The sequence below is a fragment of the Pleurodeles waltl genome, chromosome 4_1, assembly GCF_031143425.1.
Source record: "Pleurodeles waltl isolate 20211129_DDA chromosome 4_1, aPleWal1.hap1.20221129, whole genome shotgun sequence".
In the NCBI taxonomy this organism is placed as follows: domain Eukaryota; kingdom Metazoa; phylum Chordata; class Amphibia; order Caudata; family Salamandridae; genus Pleurodeles; species Pleurodeles waltl.
This window is the reverse complement of record NC_090442.1, coordinates 773792117-773818872: the sequence shown is the minus strand read 5'-3', so window position 1 is coordinate 773818872 and position 26756 is coordinate 773792117. Positions and strand designations below refer to the sequence as shown.

General features: G+C 45.5%; 1 protein-coding gene across 1 annotated transcript in view; it reads right to left on the bottom strand.

Moving 5' to 3' along the window:
• Positions 1 to 26756, bottom strand: part of NCAPH2 (non-SMC condensin II complex subunit H2) — a 177826-nt gene that overhangs the window by 135454 nt on the left and 15616 nt on the right. The window contains exons 2-4 of the mRNA XM_069229446.1: positions 14255 to 14377; positions 2980 to 3081; positions 1334 to 1389 (exon numbers count right to left, since the gene is read on the bottom strand). Of these exons, the coding sequence (XP_069085547.1) occupies positions 1334 to 1389; positions 2980 to 3081; positions 14255 to 14362 (266 nt within the window). The 5' untranslated portion in view covers positions 14363 to 14377. The remainder of the gene's footprint in view (positions 1 to 1333; positions 1390 to 2979; positions 3082 to 14254; positions 14378 to 26756) is intronic.

Sequence of the window (26756 nt, the reverse complement as noted above, 5' to 3'; positions counted from 1 at the left end):
CAAATTCCCATATCTACAGCAACATTTCATGAGCCTTCATGACATGTTACTGTTGATCCTTATTGATTATGAATCGAGATCATATATTGTCATGTTGAAGGTGATAAAATGATTAATTCTTACTACTGCGTCTTTTCCTTGTACATTGTGTATTAATTATGAGACACCCGTGTAAACTTTTTCCTTTGTTCCTTTTAGTTTTAATTTCTTGTTCTTTTTTATTGTCTTTAGCTTTTCATTTTTAGTAGTTTTTCAACTTGTTGTTACATGGTATATTTTATTTATTCATTCAAAATTGTATTGCTGTACTCATCATTGTTTTATAAATGTATTAATGTTTGATTTTAGTCTACAAACTTCTTACTGTTTTTGTTGCTTTGAATCTTTTAATTTTATCCATTTCAAACTCAAAAAAATCTTTGAAAAGTTTTTGATTAGGAAATGAAGAAGTAAAAAGAAATAGAAACAAGCAGCAATTTCTATTTTTAGAAAGAATATTAGCGAGCAGCAAGAGCCTGCTAATTGTTAGTGGTTTCTGCCCAGATTATACAGAAAACATTTCGATGGATGGCAATCTATGGCCTTGGTGACTAGATGACATTTTTGCTGCAAGATAAAGGAGCAGCAGAGCACAGATCTCCATTTTAACTGATCACAACCACTGCACCCTGCTGTATTACAATATGCCAGGCTTATACTAGCATGCCTAAGAACATTATGAGACATTCCCATTTGCCATCTTGTTACAAAAAAGTGGGTACAATTCTGAAAGCAATTCCTTATCACAGGCCCCTCTACTCTGGTTCAACCAGAAGAAAAAGATGTTAAACTCTCAGTATACTACCTTTTAAACACAAGTGCCACACAACGGTGTTAATTTAATTCAAACATTTGGAGGGTTGAGTGTAATTGTAAAAATAATGCGATGCATGAGGTTCCAAGTTGATAAATGTTTTGTCTATTGGAGCAAATCAGCCATAGCACAAGATATAGTAGATATGCGCTATGACTGACCGTGAAAACGCTTTAGATTTTAGATGCCTAGAAAGAAGACTCCTGCGCCTGTAAGCTATAAATGATTGACTGCAAGGGCAAAGACTATAGAAATGTAATTACAGTGAGGGGATACACATCCCAAAACAGAGTCTAAAGTACCAGTGAATCAATCAATCATCTCACTGTATTTCAGACTTATGACGAAATGATAAAAAGGATATAAAAGGTATTTAAGACAATATTGCAGCAGGTGCTCAGAGATTATATGAATGACACAACTAAACTAGGAGACCGGTTTACAGTGAGGTGAAAACCAGCAAAGGACAACAAAGCTTACTTTTTGTTGGAGATGAAGTCAAGAGCTTGGTAGACGAGTGAGTACAGATACTCCACCTGTGGAAGAAGAGAAACTTATCACTGGGGCAAATAAGTCAAAACACATACAATACAGTCTCAATTAGTGATACCGTCAAGGTCTTTAATACCCAGAAAACTGATGAGACAAATCACTATCTCCAAGAGCAACTGTTGGCCGTTGCGCAACACTCTCAAGAAACCGAAGCTGAATGTGGCTAAATGTGCACTTCAAACACATGAAGAGTCGAGACTCGTACCTCAAGGCACAACAGTAATAGGGAGGTAAAAAATACAAGTTAAAGCAGGGCTACAGGGAGGATGGCTCGAATGCAGCTATAATGGGACTGGTCACTGTTACAAAATACAAAGGGGAGAATTTTGGAAAGAAAGGTTTGCTTCCCTGTTCACGGATTTCAAGGCATTAGATTCTGCCTGTGTCAACACGAATTCTCCATAGATAAGAGTTGTATTTTGTGGAGACTGAGGAAGGGCTCTCTGCTACCCTCCAATAACTGGTACAGAAGAGAATAATATTTCTGCTCGCCCAAGATCCGTTTTCCTGGGCACTTTACATCACACACACATACAGAGACAATGAGTCATACGTTTGTAAATCAGTGGATAGAAAATGCTGACAAAGGGGATTACAAGGTGTAGCATTCATATATCATCCACACTGATAGGCGTTTAATAAGAGTGCTTGATCTGGGGAAGCATAAACTCAGGATTCAGACTAACACAGCGGTTAGGGTTCATTTTTATTAATAATAATTTATTTCTCCCTAAACAAGCCCTTTTTTAAGCAAATTTAGTATAATCAAAGACCAGGAAACCACAACTTTCTAACCTGTACCATGAAGTTTGTAAGCAGCTGTTATAGCTCTATGATTGTAACTTATGAACTGCACAGCAACAAAAGTAGCTCTGTGGCAAAGCAGTATCCCACTGAGCTATGCACACAGAATACTGTTCTCCGATCTACATAGTATGTGTTCTTGCAGTAGGCACATTAACCCTCTGCGCTACCTTAGATGAGTTGAAACTGCCACTTGACAAAACCCAATCATTCCATTTTTTTGTTGCCTGAAAACTGTTGGATGTACAAACGACTCTGCAATGCTTTTAGACCTATTACACTGCTACAAAACAAGCCCCCAGGAACAAAGGTGGCCCCCACCCTCCTGCGGGAAAAAAAAAAAACCTAACGCCTGAGGCCTGGTCAGTTCAGCCTTCCCTAATAAAGCGTACAACAGATGATAATGGTGCCCCTCATTCCTAAATACTCACGCCTGACAATGTTTTTCATGATTAAGGGTGCAAAAGAAGGGAATGGGATTAGGCCCTTCCCATCAAATTATGGGTATAGAAGAGGAGAATAGTTATGTTCTCCCTAATCCTGGATTTCGCCAGGGATGGCACTATGCTCTCACAAATTCTGGTTATAATGTAGGTAACAAGTGTGTTATCAACAGTTCAAGCTTTCCTAATACAAGATGGTGGAGAACTGTAAATGAGTAGCTCCGATACCCAAATTTTTCTGAACTGAGGACAGCCCGATTCATTATTACATAAGAGTATATAAACAGCCTTTGTGAAAAGAAATGATTGTTCTCTAATTCTCCTTACCTTTTTGCTGTAGATACAGGCCGATCCCTGAATCAACAAAGCAGCTTCGGCAAAGTTCATGGTGGTTTTGCCTCCATCAAAAGAAATGCAAATCTGGTCCAACTGTAAAATACCCAAGGCCAAAGTAAGTTTTGTGCCTGTAGCAATGGTTTCCTTATGTAAACAATGGTAATAGCTTGCACACATCTATTATTTATATTTAAAATGGATGTACTTTTCAGCTTGTGATGTCAACACACAATTACATCTGAAACTTCCATCACTTTTAGCAGCCATGATCGAATTCCTTTGGCCCGTTACACTGTCAATGTTACTAGGCTTTCCGAAGTAATGGCCAGGTAGGGTATCAAAGCAGTAGCATATGCACAGCAAATGAATTCAATAAAGGACCTTAAAACAGTAAAATCTCTGCATGGCTCATCTCACCTCAACAAAGTAATGCTGAAAACAGCTGTCTCAGAGTCAGTGAGTGAATGCAATCAGGGTTAAGAATATTAAACCAAATCTGTCCTTAGGAGTTTGCAAATGAGGCATTACTAAGCCAATGGATCAATTCCTAAGTGAAAGATTTTTTACGAAATCAACTCGAGACTCAGAAAATAAAATACAATGGAAGCACTTGATCATTTCTAAATCACCAGCAGATCCCATGTCATTACATTTATTTCTTAGTCTGTCTGTGAGATCAACCATGTGACACAGACCTTTTCCAAAGTACTCTCAGTGACATTAGAAATGTGGGTGACTGATTACATGAGCTTCTTCTTCTTCTGTAATGGTGCAGGCAAGCTAATAAACAATGCTAAATACTCCTTGATTTATTCCACATATCTTATTGTTTACCCAAGTATTTCTGAAACAAGTAAGAGTCTTCCATGAGAAAGTGGAAAAACCTTGACTGTTCTGTGTACACATGAAATTATCTTTCCTATAATATCTGACAGTTGTCACTTGGCCCCTGCCCTATGATTGAGTAAGTGGAAACCATGGTTTTGGTTAGAAGAGCCTAGTGAGACTGGAGTATGGGAGGGACTCCACAACTTTAAAAAAGAAAAACTGGTATAGGCAGTTTCTCATAGAAGACTAAAAAGCCCAGGACAGGAATCGGGCGTGAGAGATTCTGGGCTGATTCACGGCATTTGAGGCTTAAGTAGAGTGGGGCAAGTTATGGATGGTGCTATAGGGATGGTGACCGGACACAAGAACACAATGAACCAATGACAATGTGGAAAGTTGTGTCCAGAACACTCAACTATGTGCCTAGTAGACAGCTGGCACACCTGCCGCTACTCATATTTTTTCCTTCTGTTCATGTGCCAGTGGAAGGAGTGCAGTAGCAGCTTTGGGGGAGGCCAAGGACTTGAGGATTTCAGTTGTCTATCAAAGGATGGTGAAAAGATCAATAAGGCGGCACTGGTGTAAGCAGTGAGCGAAAAGCAGAGGGGGCTTTAATTTTGCTGCGTCCACGATTGACCCTCAGTTGTGCATGGAGGTTGTTTTCCGTCTCCCTCTGTCCTTGCATCCATAAGTCCTGTGGTTCATTCTTTCATTCTGGAAAATGTGACTCCGAGGGTAGCTTTTAGAAGTGCAAGGCAACAGCTTTGTGTGAGAAGCAAGGGGGGGGGGTATCTTTGGAATTCTACTTAAGCTCTTGCCACAGAATATACACTGCTGAGCACTCTAATAAGATGCAGCAGGACAAGGGCTCCTCTATGACTCAGCAACACTGGCTGGAGAAGGACCTAGGACCTGAAGGGTGGGATCTTCTTGTCCCTATGGCATGGATACAATGAAGCAATTAACCAACAATCAACCCCTGTGGTAAGTTCCTGTTGCAAAGTTGCAATCAAGATCTATTGTAGAATACAAAATAAACATTCACAATAAACATTAATCTTCCTTGTGCTAATCTTCACAAGGTATCCAAAAGAGTATGAAAAGTTGAAAGAATGGTCAAAAAGACAATGTCGGAGAACTGCTTTGCTGTCAAAGCTATGAAATATGACATGCAAGATCTTCATTCTGCAATACAAAGGATGATCATTTGGTCTAATAAGGATGATGGGTGTAATCACAGGAACAATGTACATATAATGGGAGTGATTGAACAGGCACAAAGTTCAAGGGTACAGCAGTGATTTGAATCCCTCATTCCGAATAAGCTCCAAACAGAAGGCCTGTTATAATGTTATAGTGGTAAGAGCTCACTGTGTCCTAGTGCTTTCCTGCCACTTATTCTCCCCCAAGACCTGCAGCACATTCTAGAGCAATACTTGCCCAAAACCTATACTGCAGGCAGCAAGACTGAATGGACCTCCAAAAGCTGATAGAGCATATATACTTTTTCCCAACTTCAACAGGCAGTAAACAACCAAGGAAGGCCTTCTGATCCTATCAAAAGGGAATTTAGGAACAGGAGCGTAAGATACATGATGATGTTCCCTACCAGATTCAGCTTTCTGTTTGGTCAGGTAATCATGGTGCTTCTACTCACCCGATGATGCTCAGAATCAACTGCAGAACTACAATGGCAGAAGGGGGAACACTTTGCCATTCCGAAGCTCAGAGACGCTGAGAATGTAAATAAAAAAGCAGGGCTGACATGACACACAAAACAATGGTCAGATGATGAATGGAGTCAGATTCTATCCCATCGGGTAGAGAGTCTTCTGCTGCTGTGACTCCACCCATGGAATAATCAAGACTGGTGATACAATTTTGCTCCCATACTCTGTGTTAATGACTAGCTGTTTCATGTTATATACTGTCCTTTCTTTTTCCCTTTTTAATGTCTGAGAGCTGCCATGAATGAAGGAGGAGGAGGACCCTTGTTTATGTTTCAGTTAAGTCTCATGGGCACGAAAACAGTGTACTGGTGGTGGACTCCCAGGGACACAACAATTGAGCCAGCCTCTTTGGGGAAAGACTCAGAGAGATGGCTGCATGCCTCTTCCCCTTAATTTGAATTTTGGCCCCAGGGGATGGGGTGCGTGCCGAGGCTCTGGGAAGGGAGCCGTGCCTTCCCCCTTTTAATAATTTTGGCCCTGGAAGATGTGGCCCATGGGGCCTCAGGGTGGATAGGGGAGAGGAGTTTTACCCCCTTATTTAATTATCTGCCCTAGGGGATAGGGTCCCCTCCCGTATTAAATTGAGGGGCGGTACACTTGGTGCTACTCATACTCTGGGTCTTGGGGAGGGGTGTGTGTAATGGGGGGGGGGGGGGGGGGGGCGGCGGGCATAAAGGCGTCCACACTTTTCCCCCTTTATTTTACTTCGGATCCAACATGACTTTGCTTGTGTGGGCTGTAAGAAAGTAGCATCTTTCTGGACATATTTACCCCTACTTTTTGCCTGGTGTCAGTGTGTTTAGACTGTTGTGCGCTGGGATCCTGCTAACCAGGACCGCAGTGCCTGTGCGCTCTCCTCTAAATTTGGTTGCTGGTAAACTTTAATCCCCACTGGTGCACCAAACTGTCTGCCAATAATGCACACTTGCTTTTGATGCACTTAAGAATTACGCGATGTGGCGCATCCAAGTTACCAGTGCTCATGCGAAGGAGTGCAATTTACAAGTGTGCATTTAAAAAAAAAAAAAGACAGTGTACCATAAAAGAAAATTTAAGGCAAAGTTAATAAGATTTGGAATTTCTGCACAAATTTCCTTTAGAATATTAAAGATATTTTTTTCCATACTTTGGGAAAAACAGAAATTGTTGAGGAGAATATTAATTTATTGAAAAAAACAAATACTGACAAAGATCATGCATGGTGTGAATTTCCTCTAACCTTTTCTTCAGTGCCCTGTGAAACTGCCTCTGAAAACTATTTTCGTTGCAGTGAAAAAAGAAACATTCACTGCAAAAAATATGTTTGCTTTAGTTTATAATTGCTTAGGCAATTAAGGACAGAACTCATTGACAGCCAATCTGAGCTTGTTCCAGAGTAAAGTCATATTGATAGGTCAAACAAATGTACAGAAGCCACTCAATGCCTTGAAAACCAACTCTCCAAAAAACCATAGCATTTTCCTGGAATGTCACAGGGTTTTCACAAGAAGGCAACTCGCACGCAATTTAATTGAGGAGTGTGTTGCAGCCTTGAAGGTGCTAGCTGGTAGTTGTGAATTCAATGGGTTAAATATATTTGAGACCAAATTATGAATTTTTGCTACAATGGGAAAATTCAGGAGAGTTTACTATGTTGCAGAAACCCTTCTCTAAGAAAAACATTTAATTTAGTCGAAGGTATTAAGAGGTCAAGTCAAGCATCAAAAGAACTCAGCTGGTCAAATGACCCTGATGTGTTAATGCATGGGTAATCAAGAGATAAACAACAAAGAGCAAATTTAATAACATTGATTACAAGTGTCATTGAAAGTCACGTTTGGCTACTGGCCTCAGATTCCATGAGGGGGAGTATCCCCTTACAGTCACACTTACGTCAAAGGAGGCTGGTCCAGCGAGGGGTCGGTTTAGGCGCACAGCGAGCGCCTCCTTTGACGTAAGTGTGACTATTAGGGGACACTCCCTGTAAGGAAATGCCTCCTTGGCATGGTTACCCCCGGACTTTTTGCCTTTGCTGATGCTATGTTTTGAATTGAAAGTGTGCTGAGGCCTGCTAACCAGGCACCAGCACCAGTGTTCTTTCCATAACCTGTACTTTTTGATTCCACAATTGGCACACCCTGGCATCCAGATAAGTCCCTTGTAAGTGGTACCCCTGGTACCAAGGGCCCTGATGCCAAGGAAGGTCTCTAAGGGCTGCAGCATGTCTTATGCCACCCTGGAGACCTCTCACTCAGCAGAGACACACTGCTTGCCAGCTTGTGTGTGCTGGTGAGAACAAAACGAGTAAGTCGACATGGCACTCCCCTCAGGGTGCCATGCCAGCCTCTCACTGCCTATGCAGGTATAGATAAGTCACCCCACTAGTAGGCCTTACAGCCCTAAGGCAGGGTGCACTATACCATAGGTGAGGGCACCAGTGCATGAGCACTGCCCCTACAGTGTCTAAGCAATACCTTAGACATTGTAAGTGCAGGGTAGCCATAAGAGTATATGGTCTGGGAGTCTGTTTTACACGAACTCCACAGCACCATAATGGCTACACTGAAAACTGGGAAGTTTGGTATCAAACTTCTCAGCACAATAAATGCACACTGATGCCAGTGTACATTTTATTGTGAAATACACCACAGAGGGCACCTTAGAGGTGCCCCCTGAAACTTAACCGACTATCTGTGTAGGCTGACTGGTTCCAGCAGCCTGCCACACTAGAGACATGTTGCTGGCCCCATGGGGAGAGTGCCTTTGTCACTCTGAGGCCAGTAACAAAGCCTGCACTGGGTGGAGATGCTAACACCTCCCCCAGGCAGGAGCTGTAACACCTGGCGGTGAGCCTCAAAGGCTCACCCCTTTGTCACAGCACCGCAGGACACTCCAGCTAGTGGAGTTGCCCGCCCCCTCCGGCCACGGCCCCCACTTTTGGCGGCAAGGCCGGATGAAACAAAGAAAACAACAAGGAGGAGTCACTGGCCAGTCAGGACAGCCCCTAAGGTGTCCTGAGCTGAAGTGACTCTAACTTTTAGAAATCCTCCATCTTGCAGATGGAGGATTCCCCCAATAGGATTAGGGATGTGACCCCCTCCCCTTGGGAGGAGGCACAAAGAGGGTGTACTCACCCTCAGGGCTAGTAGCCATTGGCTACTAACCCCCCAGACCTAAACACGCCCTTAAATTCAGTATTTAAGGGCTCCCCTGAACCTAAGAATTTAGATTCCTGCAACTTATCTGAAGAAGAAGACTGCTGAGCTGAAAAACCCCTGCAGAGGAAGAACAGAAGACACCAACTGCTTTGGCCACAGTCCTACCGGCCTGTCTCCTGCCTTCCAAAAGAAACCTGCTCCAGCGACGCTTTCCAAGGGACCAGCGACCTCTGAATCCTCTGAGGACTGCCCGACTTCGAGAAAGACAAGAAACTCCTGAGGACAGCGGCCCTGCTCCAAAAGAACTGCAACTTTGTTTCAAGTAGCAGATTTAAAGACCCCTGCAACTCCCCGCAAGAAGCGTGAGACTTGCAACATTGCACCCGGCGACCCCGACTCGACTGGTGGAGAAACAACGCTTCAGGGAGGACCCTCCGGCGACTCTACGACTGTGAGTAACCAAAGTTGTCCCCCCTGAGCCCCCACAGCGACGCCTGCAGAGGGAATCCCGAGGCTCCCCCTGACCGCGACTGCCTGACCTCCATTTCCCGACGGCTGGAAAAGACTCTGCACCCGCAGCACCTAAAGAAACGGAACTCCTGTGCAGGAGTGACCCCCAGGAGGCCCTCTCCCTTGCCCAGGTGGTGGCTACCCCGAGGAGCCCCCCCTTGCCTGCCTGCAACGCTGAAGAGATCCCTTGATCTCTCATTGAAAACCATTACAAACCTGACGTGTGTTTGCACACTGCACCCGGCCGCCCCCGCGCTGCTGAGGGTGTACTTTTTGTGCTGACCTGTGTCCCCCCCAGTGCCCTACAAAACCCCCCTGGTCTGCCCTCCGAAGACGCGGGTACTTACCTGTTGGCAGACTGGAACCGGGGCACCCCCTTCTCTCCATTGAAGCCTATGCGTTTTGGGCACCTCTTTGACCTCTGCACCTGACCGGCCCTGAGCTGCGGGTGTGGTAACTTTGGGGTTGCTCTGAACCCCCAACGGTGGGCTACCTTGGACCAAAAACTGAAACCTGTAAGTGACTTACTTACCTGTTAAAACTAACATTACTTTACCTCCCCCAGGAACTGTGAAAATTGCACTGTGTCCACTTTTAAAACAGCTTATTGTGTTTTATGTGAAAAGTATACATGCTAATGAAATGTTTCAAAGTTCCTAAAGTACTTACCTGCAATACCTTTCAAATGAGATATTACATAAAAATTTGAACCTGTGGTTGTTAAAATAAACTAAGAAAAGATATTTTTCTATAACAAAACCTATTGGCTGGATTTGTCTCTGAGTGTGTGTTCCTCATTTATTGCCTGTGTGTATGTACAACAAATGCTTAACACTATTCCTTTGATAAGCCTACTGCTCGACCACACTACCACAAAATAGAGCATTAGTATTATCTCTTTTTGCCACTATCTTACCTCTAAGGGGAACCCTTGGACTCTGTGCATGCTATTCCTTACTTTGAAATAGCACATACAGAGCCAACTTCCTACACTCCCCCTCCTGGAATCTGAGGCCAGTAGCCTTAGATATTGGGGCCTCCGTGAGGTAGTTCCTTGCCTCAGGTAGGCCCTTTCATTTGTTCAAATTACTGCCTAGGTGTTTTGATATTCCCTTAGCTTAGCTGGATCCCACTATCTCCAGATAAAAATATATTTACGCACTCCCTCCCGTTCTTTTAACGGTGAGGTTGAGTCCCCCTAGGTGGCACTGTCCTACCTGGGTGGGGGTAGGTGGTCAAATGATGAAGCATAACACTATATAGTGTGTGAGACCACCTAGCCCGTAAAGGAAATCCCCCCTCCCCTCACAGCACCCACACCGCCCTTTTTCGACACCCAGCGAGGTCTAGGAACCCACTGATAATTTCTCGTGACTGTAGCTCCATATCATTGGTGAACCCCATACTTTTCTTTGTTGACTGCCCTGAAAATTTCTCCTTCTGAGTATACTTTTGAAGTTGTTGTTTGCCGACCGGTAAGCATTGTCTCAGGGCACTGGCAGGATTTCTCGAAGGGACAACATTATGCAGAGACTTGTCTTTTGTTTATTTGTTAGCTCTGAATTTTGGCCACCAGCATTTCATGTAATTTTTTACGTGTTTCTGGAATATAGGTGAATCGAACATTTGAATTGGTTCACTACTGGCGATTGGTTCATCTAACAGGGCTAATATTGTTACATCATTCATTGATTTTTACTTGTGTGATTCTTTCTTAGACATGTGGGTTTTTTCAATATTTTATCTATTATAAGTGAAAACCGATATAACAGGTATTGATAGCCAATGAGACCAAAATATACAGTCTATTCTACATTGCTCTGGGAGCAATTTTAAGTGCTACCTTCATTTAAAATTAGAGCATACTTAAACACTTTCCTAGGCAAAGGAACTACACTGTTTTATGCATTTTTGTTAGGTTGGCCACGATCACTGTGTGGCATTCTTCAGTGTGGGTTATAAAACTGAACCTTCATGCTCAAACTGCCATTTATATTTATTTAGTATAAAATGTGTATTTGAATAAAGGTTATAGATTGTATATAGGTATATACCGAATGTGCCTGTGAGGATTTGGGTGTACTTTATGACATGTCTGTGGGGCCACTCTCAAATACCATCTTGGGTTCAGTCAGGCTTATTTACTTAATCTTTTTTAATATAAATCTTTTTATTAAGCAACAAATAACAATCATTGCTTAGAATAGACAGTCGGCAATATGCAAAGCACAAATTCTCAGGTACACACTAGGAGCACCTAACCCATTGTACACCACATTGGACCCACAATCATCCCTTTAGTAATAGTGGTAATACTGGATCGTCCCCTTTTTCTCTCAAAACCTGCCAGTCACACATCACCCCTATTCACACACCCCGGCCTCCCCTTATCTTATCCCATTTACTGGGGCAGCCCCTCCTTTGGTAGGCCAATGTTTCCGTCCCTGACACCAATCAAGGTCTTTCTTCCAGTCCGCCACACAGGGCGGGGGTTTAGTGGGTATATTGCGTTTGGCCACTGTTGCTGCAGTAGTGAGCCATATTCTTTGGTACCTCAGTACTGGTAATATTTAAAAGAAGAAAACAACAAAATAAGAAAGACACACAACACAAAAGAAATCAGATGCCAATTTATTAAAATAGATTACGTTGTTATGAATTTTTGATTAACAAAACACTGGTCAACAAAAAGTTTGTAAACTTTTGAAAAGTTTGGAAAAGTTAGTTGTACTACTCGGGGTCACGTTGGGTGACCAATTCGGATTGCACAGAGTTCTAGAGGGTGGACACTCTGGACGGTTACCTGGCCACCAGAGAGTTTTAAAGGCAAGTTCAAAACTTTACAGGACGACTGCCACAGATACCAATGGAGTGGTCTTGATGCTGACGATACAGGCAAAAGATGCTCAATTTGTAGTGTGGTCGCCAGGGGTTTGTTTGTGGTTGTTCCGCAGTCCACAGGTGAAGTGGGTGACTTAAAGCCGCAGAGATCAGGGTCCCTGGAAGTCCTCTACTTTGCAGTAGCAGACCAGCTGATTCTGGGCTACTCATCTCCTTGCACCATGGTTGGGGCGAAATGCTTAAGTAGAGGCTAATGTACCTTGGGTGTGACAAATCTGGTCCTGGGCAGCACTCCTCAGCCGGGCAGACTCAGGTGAATTTTTTTGCTATCTCAGAATTGCCCTTTTGAGCACCCGGCGACTCGTAGTGGCAACATTTTGGCAGTGGCTACCAACTTGTCGGTTTGGGCTTCTTCAGCTCATGTCCCTGGGGCTGGCTCCAGGAGATCTGCCAACTGATCCTTGGAGACACTGCTTTTATCTAGGGCCAGGAACCAACTTTTCCCCAAGCCAGGAGCCACAGGCACAGTCCAAACTTCACTAGCCCAAAGTGCAGTAGGTGTAGTCCTTCCGACGGTTTAAGTCTCTCTTTGTGAGATTACAAGGGCAGCTCGGCAGTCCTTCTTTAGTCCTCTCAACAAATCCAGATTGATCTCAAGGGAAGGGTGCCATATTTATTCCTGGAAAGCACCCTGAGAGGACCATGCAGTCTCTAGCCAATGGAATACTGAGTCTCCTCCTAACTAGTAACATGTTTCGTATGACGTGGAGCACGTGGCTATCCCAGAGTGCAACATTCTTGACCCTTTCATGATGACACGGCCCTTCTTCAGTTGCCAGGACCTCGACATCCCACTCTAGAGGTGTGGTGTTCAGAGGGCTACAGGCCCACAGAAAAAAAATGGTTTGGAGATGGGCTTTCCCTGTCTGGCCCTGTCTCCACTTTATCTGCAGGAACAAAAGGATTCCTGTTCAGGGGTGTTATCACTACTTCACTCACAAAGGTAGCTCCCCATTTGAAGCTCACCTTCTGGGCTAACACCCTGAGTGCCCAGCCTAGGAGAGGAGTTAACACCTCACTCTGCGGCAACTGGCTTTGTTCCTTAGCCTGGGAGTCGTTTACTTGTCTCCCCAGACAGGCAAGAAGCGGTTGGTGTGCCAGGGCCTTTGTGAGGCCACTATGCTAGCTGAGTACAGAAGGGCAACTTTCTAAAATTTGCTAAACTTTAGCTGTGCTATGTAAATGGATGTAGGCATCGGGTCAGGTTTAATGTCAAGATTAATTTGATACCTTACATAACCCAATTAGGTAGTCCCATTCCGAAGTTAGCCAGGTTGGGGTGCCAATCAGTAACTCTGTGTTAGCCAATGAAGCTACTAACTTATCCACAGCAAAACAGCAATTTGGAAGGGTTGCTGTTAAGACATATGAAAAACATATGTCCTACTAAACAATACACACCTCCCTGCCTTAGGGCTCTATAGGCCTTCCTTATGGGGGGGGCTTGTATATATTGTTATAGGAAATGGTGGCTTTGCCGTTGCCATTCAAACCAAAGTCGAGAGGGCAGTGAAAACAATGTCCTTCCAGTCTGCTGTGGCAGGCTGGGAGCCATTTTGTACTTAGTCGCATATAGGGTGGCACAAACAGTGCTGCAGCCCTGAGTGGACTGGCTGACATGCCTTGGATATCATATACCACAGACTTATAAGTAAGTCAGTCCTTGCCAATTTGGCACAGTTCATTCGACATTTCAAATTGCATAGGGTTAGAACACTGCACTGAGGCCTTCTAGCCAGAACTCAGTGGCACTCAGAGTCGATCAGCATCACTTCATAAATGTGGGGGTGAACATGCAAAAAAGAGGTCTTTCCTTACATTGACTTGGCACATTTCTTTGGTTATTTACTTATGTGGTCTATTCCAATGGGTCCGATTAGTTTGACACCTACTCATCAAATTTCTTTAACTATGCTTAGTAAATAATTTCTTCTGGAGCATATTCTGTATTGTAGGATGCAGCACCTGTGGCACATAGAACCAACATGACTTCATAAACGGAAATGTTGAGATCATAATCCAGAAAAACTAAACTTTCTTTTAACAAATGTGCATAAATAATTTAATAGTAACTTAGTTAACGGCATCTCGGACTTCATTCAGTTTACATACACAAAAAATACATCAAATGAATGACTTTACAAATTGCCTTAACCTTACCTCCTCCAGATACTCTCCCAGCTGGGCTGCCACATCAACCTCCCAGTTCTTGGTCAGATCACGGATAGGCTGAAGGAGGTGAGTGAAGCGGGACTCCACTTCATCCATGGTCAGACAGGATCCCTTGTGAAGAAAATACTGGTTATTTTAACCTAAAGAACATTCCACAATAGACACCCGACAAAACACAAAAATGCAAAAGGACTAACTCATGAAGAGAAAAAAATAGCTTCACAGGCTGGGCATGTCATTGGGCACATAATTCTTTACATTAACCTATAAGGCAACACATCATTTTATAGTTCAAGATACAAACTGCTGCCAGCTTGCAACTTTAATTCAATAAATCACCTGCCAAATCTAACCCTATAGATCTGAAAATTATTCCTGTTCTTAAACTTTCTGCTAATTCTTCATTCCAGGACACACTACATAGGTACCTTACTACATTTCCCACTTATACATTGAAATGCACATTCCATATTTCACTATATAGTGTGTCTTAATCAACTACCAACAGTTAAGAGCACTATTTGATATCTTACACCAAATGCAGGTAACACTTGAATTAAGTGGAATGGCGCAGCAAATGCTTTTTAAAGGCTTGACAAAACTGAAATTCAAATTATGCAGCATATGATGTAATTAAAATTTGATAGAAATGGGGTCTCTAGTTGGCAGTGGTTTGCACCTCGTCCAAGTAGGGATCCTCACTCTAGTCAGGGTAAGGGAAACACACAGCTAAGATAACCCCTGCTCACCTCCTTGGAAACTTGGCTCAGGCAGTCAGGCTTATCTCAGAGGCAATGTGTAAGGTATTTGTGCACACACACACACACACACACACACACACACACACACACACACACACACACACACACACACACACACACACACACACACACACACACACACACTGAAAACACCACAAAAGTACACCACACCAGTTTAGAAAATAGCTAATATTTATCTGAGTAAAACAAGACTAAAACAACAAAAATCCAACATACACAGGCAAAGATATCACTCTTAAAAGATTAAATGCAATTGTAGTACTTTGAAAACAATGAATCGATTGACTGAGGCAGAGTACTGGGTGTGAGAAAGTAGCCTCTTTCTAGCCTTGTTACCCCCACTTTTGGCCTGTTTGTGAGTATATGTCAGGGTGTTTTCACTGTCTCACTGGAATCCTGCTAGCCAGGGCCCAGTGCTTATAGTGAAAACCCTATGTTGTCAGTATGTTTGTTATGTGTCACTGGGACCCTGCTAGCCAGGACCCCAAGTGCTCATAAGTTTGTGGCCTATATGTATGTGTTCTCTGTGTGATGCCTAACTGTCTCACTGAGGCTCTGCTAACCAGAACCTCAGTGGTTATGCTCTCTCTGCTTTCCAAATTTGTCACTAACAGGCTAGTGACTAAATTTACCAATTCACATTGGCATACTGGTACACCCATATAATTCCCTAGTATATGGTACTGAGGTACCCAGGGTATTGGGGTTCCAGGAGATCCCTATGGGCTGCAGCATTTCTTTTGCCACCCATAGGGAGCTCTGACAATTCTTACACAGGCCTGCCAGTGCAGCCTGAGTGAAATAACGTCCACGTTATTTCACAGCCATTTACCACTGCACTTAAGTAACTTATAAGTCACCTATATGTCTAACCTTCACCTGGTGAAGGTTGGGTGCAAAGTTACTCAGTGTGTGGGCACCCTGGCACTAGCCAAGGTGCCCCCACATCGTTCAGGGCAAATCCCCCGGACTTTGTGAGTGCGGGGACACCATTACACGTGTGCACTGTACATAGGTCACTACCTATGTACAGCGTCACAATGGTAACTCCGAACATGGCCATGTAACATGTCTAAGATCATGGAATTGTCTCCCCAACGCCATTGCCATGATCCCCCGGGTCTCTAGCACAGAACCCGGGTACTGCCAAACTGCCTTTTCAGGATTTGCACTGCAGCTGCTGCTGCTACCTACCCCTCAGACAGGCTTCTGCCCCCTGGGGTCCAGGCAGCCCTGGCCTAGGAAGGCAGAACAAAGGACTTCCTCTGAGAGAGGGTGTAACACCCTCTCCCTTTGGAAATAGGTGTGAAGGCTGGGGAGGAGTAGACTCCCCCAGCCTCTGGAAATGCTTTGATGGGCACAGATGGTGTCCATCTCTGCATAAGCCAGTCTACACCGGTTCAGGGATCCCCCAGCCCTGCTCTGGCGCGAAACTGGACAAAGGAAAGGGGAGTGACCACTCCCCTGATCTGCTCCTCCCAGGGGAGGTGCCCAGAGCTCCTCCAGTGTGTCCCAGACCTCTGCCATCTTGGAAACAGAGGTGTTTGTGGCACACTGGACTGCTCTGAGTGGCCAGTGCCAGCAGGTGACGTCAGAGGCTCCTTCTGATAGGCTCTTACCTCTCTTGGTCTCTGCTTTGGGGATCTCACCAGATAACGAATGCAAGAGCTCATCAGAGTTCCTCTGCATCTCCCTCTTCACCTTCTGCCAAAGGATCGACCGCTGACTGCTCAGGATGCCTGCAAATCCCCAACAAAGTAGCAAGACAACTACTAGCAACTTGTATCGCTTCATCCTGCCGGCTTTCTCGACTGTTTCCAGGTGGTGCATGCTCTGGGGGTAGCCTGCCTCCTCTCTGCACCAGGAGCTCAGAAGAAATCTCCAGTGGGTCGACGGAATCTTCCCCCTGCAACCGCAGGCAACAAAAGACTGCATCACCGGTCCTCTGGGTCCCCTCTCAGCACGACGAGCGTGGTCCCTGGAACTCAGCAACTCTGTCCAAGTGACTCCCACAGTCCAGTGACTCTTCAGTCCAAGCTTGGTGGAGGTAAGTCCTTGCCTCCCCACGCTAGACTGCATTGCTGGGTACCGCGTGATTTGCAGCTGCTCCGGCTCCTGTGCACTCTTCCAGGATTTCCTTCGTGTACAGCCAAGCCTGGGTCCCTGACACTCTAACCTGTAGTGCACAACCTTCTGAGTTGTCCTCCGGCGTCGTGGGACTCCCTTTTGTGACTTCGGGTGGACTCCGGTTCACTTTTCTTCTAAGTGCCTGTTCAGGTACTTCTGCGGGTGCTGCCTGCTTTTGTGAGGGCTCCCTGGCTTGCTGGGCGCCCCCTCTGTCTCCTCACCCAAGTGGCGACATCCTGGTCCCTCCTGGGCCACAGCAGCATCCAAAAACCCTAACCGCGACCCTTGCAGCTAGCAAGGCTTGTTTGCGGTCTTTCTGCGTGGAAACACCTCTGCAAACTTCTCCACCACGTGGGACATCCATCCTCCAAAGGGGAAGTTCCTAGTCCTCTTCGTTCTTGCAGAACACCAAGCTTCTTCCACCCGGTGGCAGCTTCCTTGCACCCTCAGCTGGCATTGCCTGGGCTCCTGCCCACTCTCGACATTGTCGCGACTCTTGGACTTGGTCCCCTTGTCATACAGGTATTCAGGTCCGGAAATCCACTGTTGTTGCATTGCTGGTGTTTGTTCTTCCTGCAGAATCCCCCTATCACGACTTCTGTGCTCTCTGGGGGTAGTAGGTGCACTTTACACCTACCTTTCAGGGTCTAGGGGGGGGCTATTTTTCTAACCCTCACTGTTTTCTTACAGTCCCAGCGACCCTCTACAAGCTCACATAGGTTTGGGGTCCATTCGTGGTTCGCATTCCACTTTTGGAGTATATGGTTTGTGTTGCCCCTATACCTATGTGCTCCTATTGCAATCTATTGTAACTTTACACTGCTTGCATTACTTTTCTTGCTATAATCTGCATAATTTTGGTTTGTGTACATATATCTTGTGTATATAACTTATCCTCATACTGAGGGTACTCACTGAGATACTTTTGGCATATTGTCATAAAAATAAAGTACCTTTATTTTTAGTATATCTGTGTATTGTGTTTTCTGATGATATTGTGCATATGACACCAGTGGTATAGTAGGAGCTTTACATGTCTCCTAGTTCAGCCTAAGCTGCTTTGCCATAGCTACCTTCTATCAGCCTAAGCTACTAGAAACACATCTTCTACACTAATAAGGGATAACTGGACCTGGCATATGGTGTAAGTACCTCTGGTACCCACTACAAGCCAGGCCAGCCTCCTACACCGGGGATGTGTCAAAAACAAGGACAATGCGGGCCGGAGGGGAAGTGATGCATCGCTGCGTCAGTTCCTTACTGTTGCATGGAAGGTGATGTGTCTGTTCCTTACTACTAGGCAGCAGAGGTGATGCGTTGATTCCTTACTGCCACAGGGGAGGTGATAGGTTGTTTGCGGTAAAAAGCGCTGGTTCCTTACTGCACTGCAGTGTCGAAGTAAATGGCGACCAGGGATGATGTGCCGGAAGTCATGCCGCGATGCGGCAATCTTGCAGCGATTGAGCAGGCGCTGCGTTGGAGTCTGGGCGGTGCATCACAGACTTCAGTAGTGCAGCGGTGGTTCTTCTAACCTGTGATGGAAAGCTGGGGTCTGCGTGGAAAACTGTGGCCGTTGCATCAGGCGGGCCCCATGCTCAGGTGCAAGCAGCAGCAATGCATCAAATTCCTGGAGCGATGTGTCGATTCAGAATGACACCGAGTTGATGCGTGGATTTTCTCCTTGTAGCTCCAAAAACCTCCCTCATGGGCCCAGACTGGATTTGGCACCAGTTGCCATGACAGGGCCCTTCAGCAGAGGAGCCCAGGTCTGGCAGATGAAGTCTTAGATGTCCCTGAAACTCCTTAACAGGAACCAACTCAACTCAAGCCCTTTGAGAACCTTGGAAAGGAGGGTGTAGAAAGCAACCTCTAGTCCTTTCACTCCCAGTAAGAAGCAGCAAGTAACAGGCAAGCACAGCAGGTCAACAGGCAGAGTGGCAGTCCCTCCTACAGTATCCAGCTCTTCTCCCTGGCAGAATGCCCTCAGTCCAGAAGTGTTCTAACCCAATGGGGTCAGAAGTCCAGTACTTATACCCAGTTCTGTCTTTGAAGTAGGCAAACTTCAAAGAAAAGTCTTTGCAGTGCACAAGACCCTGCCTATCCTGCCCTGGCCCCAGACACACTCCAGGGAACTGGAGACTGCTTTGGGTAAGGACAGTCACAGCCCTATTCAGGTGCAAGTGTCAGCTCCTCCCACAACACTAGCTCAGGAAGACCCACCAGGATATGCAGGGCACACCGCAGCTACCTTTGTGTGACTGTCTAGAGTGAATACACAAACAGCCCAACAGTAATCCTGGCCCAGACGCGTATTCCACAGACAGGCAGAAGCACAGAATGGTTAAGCAAGAAAATGACTACTTTCTAAACGTGTGCATTTTCCAACTTACAATTTAAAAACAAATTCACCAAAAGATGTATTTCTAAATTGTGAGTTCAGAGACCCCACACTCCTAATCGGTATTTGCTCCCAAAGGGAAACTACACTTACAAGATAGGGAAACTACACTTACAAGATAGGCCTTGCAATAGTGAAAACTGAATTTAGCAGTATTTCCCTATCAAGACATGTAAAACACACAAGTACATGTCCTACCTTTTAAATACACTGCACTCTGTCCATGGGGCTGCCTTGGGCCTACTTTAGGAGTGACTTACGTGTAGTAAAAGGGACGTTTGGGACTAGCAAGTCGGTGTGCTTGCCAGGTCGAAATGGCACTTTAAAACTGCCCACACATACACTGCAGTGGCAGGTCTGAGAAATGTTTACAGGGCTACTTGTGAGGGTGGCACAATCAGTGCTGCAAGCCCACTAGTAGCATTTGATTTACAGGCCCTCTGCACAAATGGTGCACTAAACTAGGGACTCACTAGTAACTCAAATATGCCAATCATGGATAAACCTTTCACCAATACAATTTAGACAGAGAGCACTTGTTCTTTAGCACTGGTCAGCACTAGTGAAGTGCCCAGGGTCAATAACAGGAGGCCAGAAGCCAAAAGACAGGGGAAACCATGCCAAGAGCTGACAGGTCTAACAAAGTTAAGTTACGTAGCATATGCTTTGGCGTTTATTGATTTCTCTATGCTTGAGACACAGTGGAAAGGAGGGATTGAAACACTGTATTTTAATAGATCCTATTCAAAATGTTATTCTATATCCCAGCAAAAAATATTTTTGTATCAAATACAATGTACACAAGGTTTGTAATAAGAATTCCTATTTGTTTTATTCAGTGCATCACAGTTAGGTTTTAAAATGCACATACTCAGTTTTGAGCTTCTGGAAACAGCTATTTCCACAGGTAGCGAGCCCTGCAAAACAATAAGGTATGTTAAATACTTGTTACCTATTTTTGCTGCGACAGGGGGCCTTCGAATGAGCTTGCCCTGGGCATATTTCTGGCCTGCAATATGTTTTGCATCTTGTGAACACAACTACATGGAATCTCATGGCAGGTGCTACCCCTTTTAACAAATTATATTTGACAGTCATACAGATTTGCCTCAAAATGATGTCATGTAAAGGGTTTCCTTCTGAGTGAGCAAGAAAAAGATATATATTCACTTCTGTTTAGCTTGGAGGCATAATGAAGGGTGGTGGGTGTCCATCGGGGACATCGTGTATATGGATGGAAATTTCTGTGGAGACTCCCTGTTGATGGCGGTGGGTGTGACACTCTGAATGTTGTTTTGCAGGGATTTTCCTTTGCAAAGTGAAGTTACCAGGTGAAAATGGGAAGCGATTCTCATCCCATCAATTGCAGGAAAATCTTTTCACTTAGCCCAATGAAATCAACCCTTTATATGCTGCAGGTGGTCATGTAAAAAAAAAAAAAGTCTAGTGATTTAGCTATCTAACTTAAGTCACAAAATAGCTTTGACAACTTCTGATTAGCTTAGCTTGCAACTACCTGCCTGTAAAAGACGACATGCTAAGGTCAAAAGCCATCATGCAATTACCCAGAAATATAGTAACATTCTGAACTATTTTGAGCTGAATTTATGAGCACTTTCAATGAACCAGGTTTCCTGTCTTGGCTCCAAAATTGAATACAAATTGACATTTCAGAGCCAGTTACTTGTACTTTACCATGGGTCTGAGGAAACTCTCCACAGCAGTCTTAGAACAGATGGTTTGCCATAGCCAGAGAACATGTGTTGGTGGCAGCACTCCATAAGGCTAGTGACAAGCCCTAGACTTTAAATGAAAACTTCCAGCTATGACCGATAACATGGAAGGGCACTGAACTAGTCAAGTGTGGAGAGAAGCAAACCTCTGAAAGACAGGAAATCCTGCACAAGTTTCAGGAGACTAAGATGTGTCTAGAGGTTGCCTCAAGCAACCGCACCACAAGATCCCTACAGCCCAACTGTGCAGTCACCAAAGCAGCTCAATATCTTTGCTTATGGTCATGAAGCTGCACAGGTGTTTTGCTATTTACGTAGGTGGTGAGCATGCACCATCTCCTCTTCTACCAGCTATTTATGGTTCCTGTGTAAGTCACTCTCACTAGCCCACAGGGACATCAAGCCCTATCCTCTTCATGACTGCTACTGTTGTGTTCTGTTGGCTGCTTTCGTGCACCTGGATTACAAAACTGCAACATCCATCTTCATAGCTTTTATGCTTCCACAGATATTGGAGGTCTACACAGCAGTTCTGAATAATCATCAAATCCAGTTATATGTGATGAGCAGGTCGAGTCATGCAGGTGCTCTCATCATCAGAAAATTGTGAACACGTCTGGCTAATTTTTAGACTCTGGCCTCTATGTTTGGTAACCCCAGAGAACTGCTGAGTGGGTGCCGACAATGTGGAGGCATCTGTCAACAATGAAAAATGTTTGCTAAGGCTTTCAGATTAGAAGGGAGCTTACGTGGGCTACCCTGTAGCAGTGGATTGGCTGGACAGGTATCCAGCTCAATCGAACTGAACAGCAAGGCAATGGGCAAGTTCCCCAATTCTCCAGGGTTTCCTCACCCCAGTAGATGAAATCAAGCTTTGAGACAGCCCCACTGTAGGAGGCTGTCCTGGCTTATTGTGGCTACCAATGGTACTTACAACTTGTGCCAGGTCCAGTAATCCCTTTTTAGTAGTGTTCTAGCAGCTTAGGCTGATAGAGGTAGCTATAGCAGAGCAGCTTAGGCTGAACTAGGAGACATGCAAAGCTCCTACTAGATCACTTATATCATATAGGTACTACTATATCATAAGAAAGACAATACTCAGAGTTACTAAAAATAAAGGTACTTTATTTCAGTGACAATGTGCCAAAAATATCTCAGAGGATATACTCCCTTAGGAGGTAAGTAAAATACACAAAATATACGCACAAACCAAAATCAGGTAAGTTAAACAGTCAGAAAGTATTGCAAACACTGTAGAATACAATGGGCCTATGGGCAACACAAACCATATACTAAGAAAGTGGAATGCGAACCACGAACGGACCCCTAGGCTAGTGTAGTGTGCAGAGGGTCGCTGGGAGTGTAAGAAAACACTAAGGGTGTCCAAGATACCCCACCCAAAAACCCTGGAAAGTAGGAGCAAAGTACTACTATTTCCACAGAAACACACTAAAGTCGTGATAGAGGATTTTGCAAAGACCACAACAGACTGCAAAGCACTGAAGCACGATTCCTGGGCCTGAGGACCTGCAAACGAAGGGGATCAAGTCCAAGAGTCGCGAAAGTGTCCAGGGGGCAGGAGTCCACTAAACCCCAGATGAAGGTGCAAAATGGCTACCTCCGGATGGAAGAAAATGAAGGTTCTGCAACAACAAAAGGTGCTAGGAACTTCTTCTTCGTGCAGAAGATGCCCCACTGAGTGCTGAAGGATGCAGAGTTGTTTCCTTGGCAAAATACCACCAACAAGCCTTGCTAGCTGCAAGACTCTCGGTTGAAGAAAAAGGGTGCTGCTCGGGCCCAAGAAGGACCAGGATGTCGCCACTTGGGAGAAGAGACAGAGGGGGCCCTCAGCAACGTAGAGAGCCCATTGTAGGAGGCTGGACTGGCTTGTAGTGAGTACCAAGGGGTACTTGCACCTTGCACCAGGCCCAGTTATCCCTTATTAGTGTATAGGGTGTCTAGCAGCTTAGGCTGATAGATAATGGTAGCTTAGCAGAGCAGCTTAGGCTGAACTAGGAGACGTGTGAAGCTACTACAGTACCACTTAGTGTCATATGCACAATATCATAAGAAAACAATACACAGTTATACTAAAAATAAAGGTACTTTATTTTTATGACAATATGCCAAAGTATCTTAGAGTGTACCCTCAGTGAGAGGATAGGAAATATACACAAGATATATATACACAATAGCAAAAATATGCAGTATAGTATTAGAAAACAGTGCAAACAATGTATAGTTACAATAGGATGCAATGGGGAAACATAGGGATAGGGGCAACACAAACCATATACTCCAAAAGTGGAATGCGAACCACGAATGGACCCCAAACCTATGTGACCTTGTAGAGGGTCGCTGGGACTATTAGAAAATAGTGAGAGTTAGAAAAATAACCCTCCCCAAGACCCTGAAAAGTGAGTGCAAAGTGCACTAAAGTTCCCCTAAGGACAAAGTAGTCGTGTTAGAGGAATAATGCAGGAAAGACACAAACCAGCAATGCAACAACTGTGGATTTCCAATCTAGGGTACCTGTGGAACAAGGGGACCAAGTCCAAAAGTCACAAGCAAGTCGGAGATGGGCAGATGCCCAGGAAATGCCAGCTGCGGGTGCAAAGAAGCTTCGACTGGACAGAAGAAGCTGAGGTTTCTGCAGGAACGAAAAGGGCTAGAGACTTCCCCTTTGGTGGACGGATCCCTCTCGCCTTGGAGAGTCGTGCAGAAGTGTTTTCCCGCCGGAAGGACGCCAACAAGCCTTGCTAGTCGCAAATCGTGCATTTGGCGTTTTTGGACGCTGCCGGGGCCCAGGAGGGACCAGGAGGTCGCAAATTGGACCTGAAGAGAGAGGGGACGTCGAGCAAGACAAAGAGCCCTCACTGAAGCAGGTAGCACCCGGAGAAGTGCCAGAAACAGGCACTACGAGGATGCGTGAAACGGTGCTCGCCGAAGTTGCACAAAGGAGTCCCACGTCGCCGGAGACCAACTTAGAAAGTCGTGCAATGCAGGTTAGAGTGCCGTGGACCCAGGCTTGGCTGTGCACGAAGGATTTCCGCCGGAAGTGCACAGGGGCCGGAGTAGCTGCAAAGTCGCGGTTCCCAGCAATGCAGCCCAGCGAGGTGAGGCAAGGACTTACCTCCACCAAACTTGGGCTGAAGAGTCACTGGACTGTGGGGGTCACTTGGACAAAGTCGCTGGATTCGAGGGACCTCGCTCGTCGTGCTGAGAGGAGACCCAAGGGACCGGTAATGCAGCTTTTTGGTGCCTGCGGTTGCAGGGGGAAGATTCCGTCGACCCACGGGAGATTTCTTCGGAGCTTCTGGTGCAGAGAGGAGGCAGACTACCCCCACAGCATGCACAAGCAGGAAAACAGTCGAGAAGGCGGCAGGATCAGCGTTACAGAGTTGCAGTAGTCGTCTTTGCTACTATGTTGCAGGTTTGCAGGCTTCCAGCGCGGTCAGCAGTCGATTCCTTACCAGAAGGTGAAGAGAGAGATGCAGAGGAACTCGGCTGAGCTCATGCATTCGTTATCTGAAGTTTCCCCAGAGACAGAGACCCTAAATAGCCAGAAAAGAGGGTTTGGCTACCTAGGAGAGAGGATAGGCTACTAACACCTGAAGGAGCCTATCAGCAGGAGTCTCTGACGTCACCTGGTGGCACTGGCCACTCAGAGCAGTCCAGTGTGCCAGCAGCACCTCTGTTTCCAAGATGGCAGAGGTCTGGAGCACACTGGAGGAGCTCTGGACACCTCCCAGGGGAGGTGCAGGTCAGGGGAGTGGTCACTCCCCTTTCCTTTGTCCAGTTTCGCGCCAGAGCAGGGGCTAAGGGGTCCCTGAACCGGTGTAGACTGGCTTATGCAGAATTGGGCACATCTGTGCCCAAGAAAGCATTTCCAGAGGCTGGGGGAGGCTACTCCTCCCCTGCCTTCACACCATTTTCCAAAGGGAGAGGGTGTCACACCCTCTCTCAGAGGAAGTCCTTTGTTCTGCCATCCTGGGCCAGGCCTGGCTGGACCCCAGGAGGGCAGATGCCTGTCTGAGGGGTTGGCAGCAGCAGCAGCTGCAGTGAAACCCCAGGAAGGGCAGTTTGGCAGTACCAGGGTCTGTGCTACAGACCACTGGGATCATGGAATTGTACCAACAATGCCAGGATGGCATAGAGGGGGCAATTCCATGATCATAGACATGTTACATGGCCATATTCGGAGTTACCATTGTGAAGCTACATATAGGTAGTGACCTATATGTAGTGCACGCGTGTAATGGTGTCCCCGCACTCACAAAGTTCAGGGAATTGGCTCTGAACAATGTGGGGGCACCTTGGCTAGTGCCAGGGTGCCCTCACACTAAGTAACTTTGCACCTAACCTTTACCAGGTAAAGGTTAGACATATAGGTGACTTATAAGTTACTTAAGTGCAGTGTAAAATGGCTGTGAAATAACGTGGACGTTATTTCACTCAGGCTGCAGTGGCAGGCCTGTGTAAGAATTGTCAGAGCTCCCTATGGGTGGCAAAAGAAATGCTGCAGCCCATAGCGATCTCCTGGAACCCCAATACCCTGGGTACCTCAGTACCATATACTAGGGAATTATAAGGGTGTTCCAGTAAGCCAATGTAAATTGGTAAAATTGGTCACTAGCCTGTTAGTGACAATTTAAAAGTAATGAGAGAGCATAACCACTGAGGTTCTGGTTAGCAGAGCCTCAGTGAGACAGTTAGGCACCACACAGGGAACATATACATGCACACCTATGAGCACTGGGGCCCTGTGTGACAGGGTCCCAGTGACACATACATATAGGCCACAAACCTATGAGCACTGGGGTCCTGACCAGCAGGATCCCAGTGACACATAAACATACTGAAAACATAGTGTTTTCACTATGAGCACTGAGGCCTGGCTATCAGAATCCCAGTGAGACAGTGAAAACAGTGACAAACACCCTGACATACACTCACAAACAGGCCAAAAGTGGGGGTAACAAGGCTAGAAAGAGGCTACTTTCTCACACAACCCCCCCCCAAACGAAGGACAATAAGGCTAACCTTGGCCAGTTGAGACTTTATTGTCTAAGTGGTGATAAGTAGAGAGTAGCTCTGCAATAGACTGGTTACTCCCTTTATCATCCACTATATGGTTACTTCCCTGTGGGGATGTAAACCACCCTGTTTGAAGTTTTTTAGCTAAGCAACAATGTGAAGATGTATTTTCAGAGTTTCTATCAGTAAGTTTTAGTTTAGAGCAGTGGGAATTGTCCACTGAACCTATTTGTAGTGATGGAAATGCCAGACAGGGATGCTGTCTCAGAAAAGCCATAGCTGGGCAAAAACTTTGTCCATCTGGCTGGAAGAGAGAACAGGGATGCTGTTTCTCTTGAGTTGGAGCAGGGCAGGGATGCTGTCCTATGAGCTCCACACTAGGGCAGGGATGCTGTCCTAAGTGTTGTGAGGTA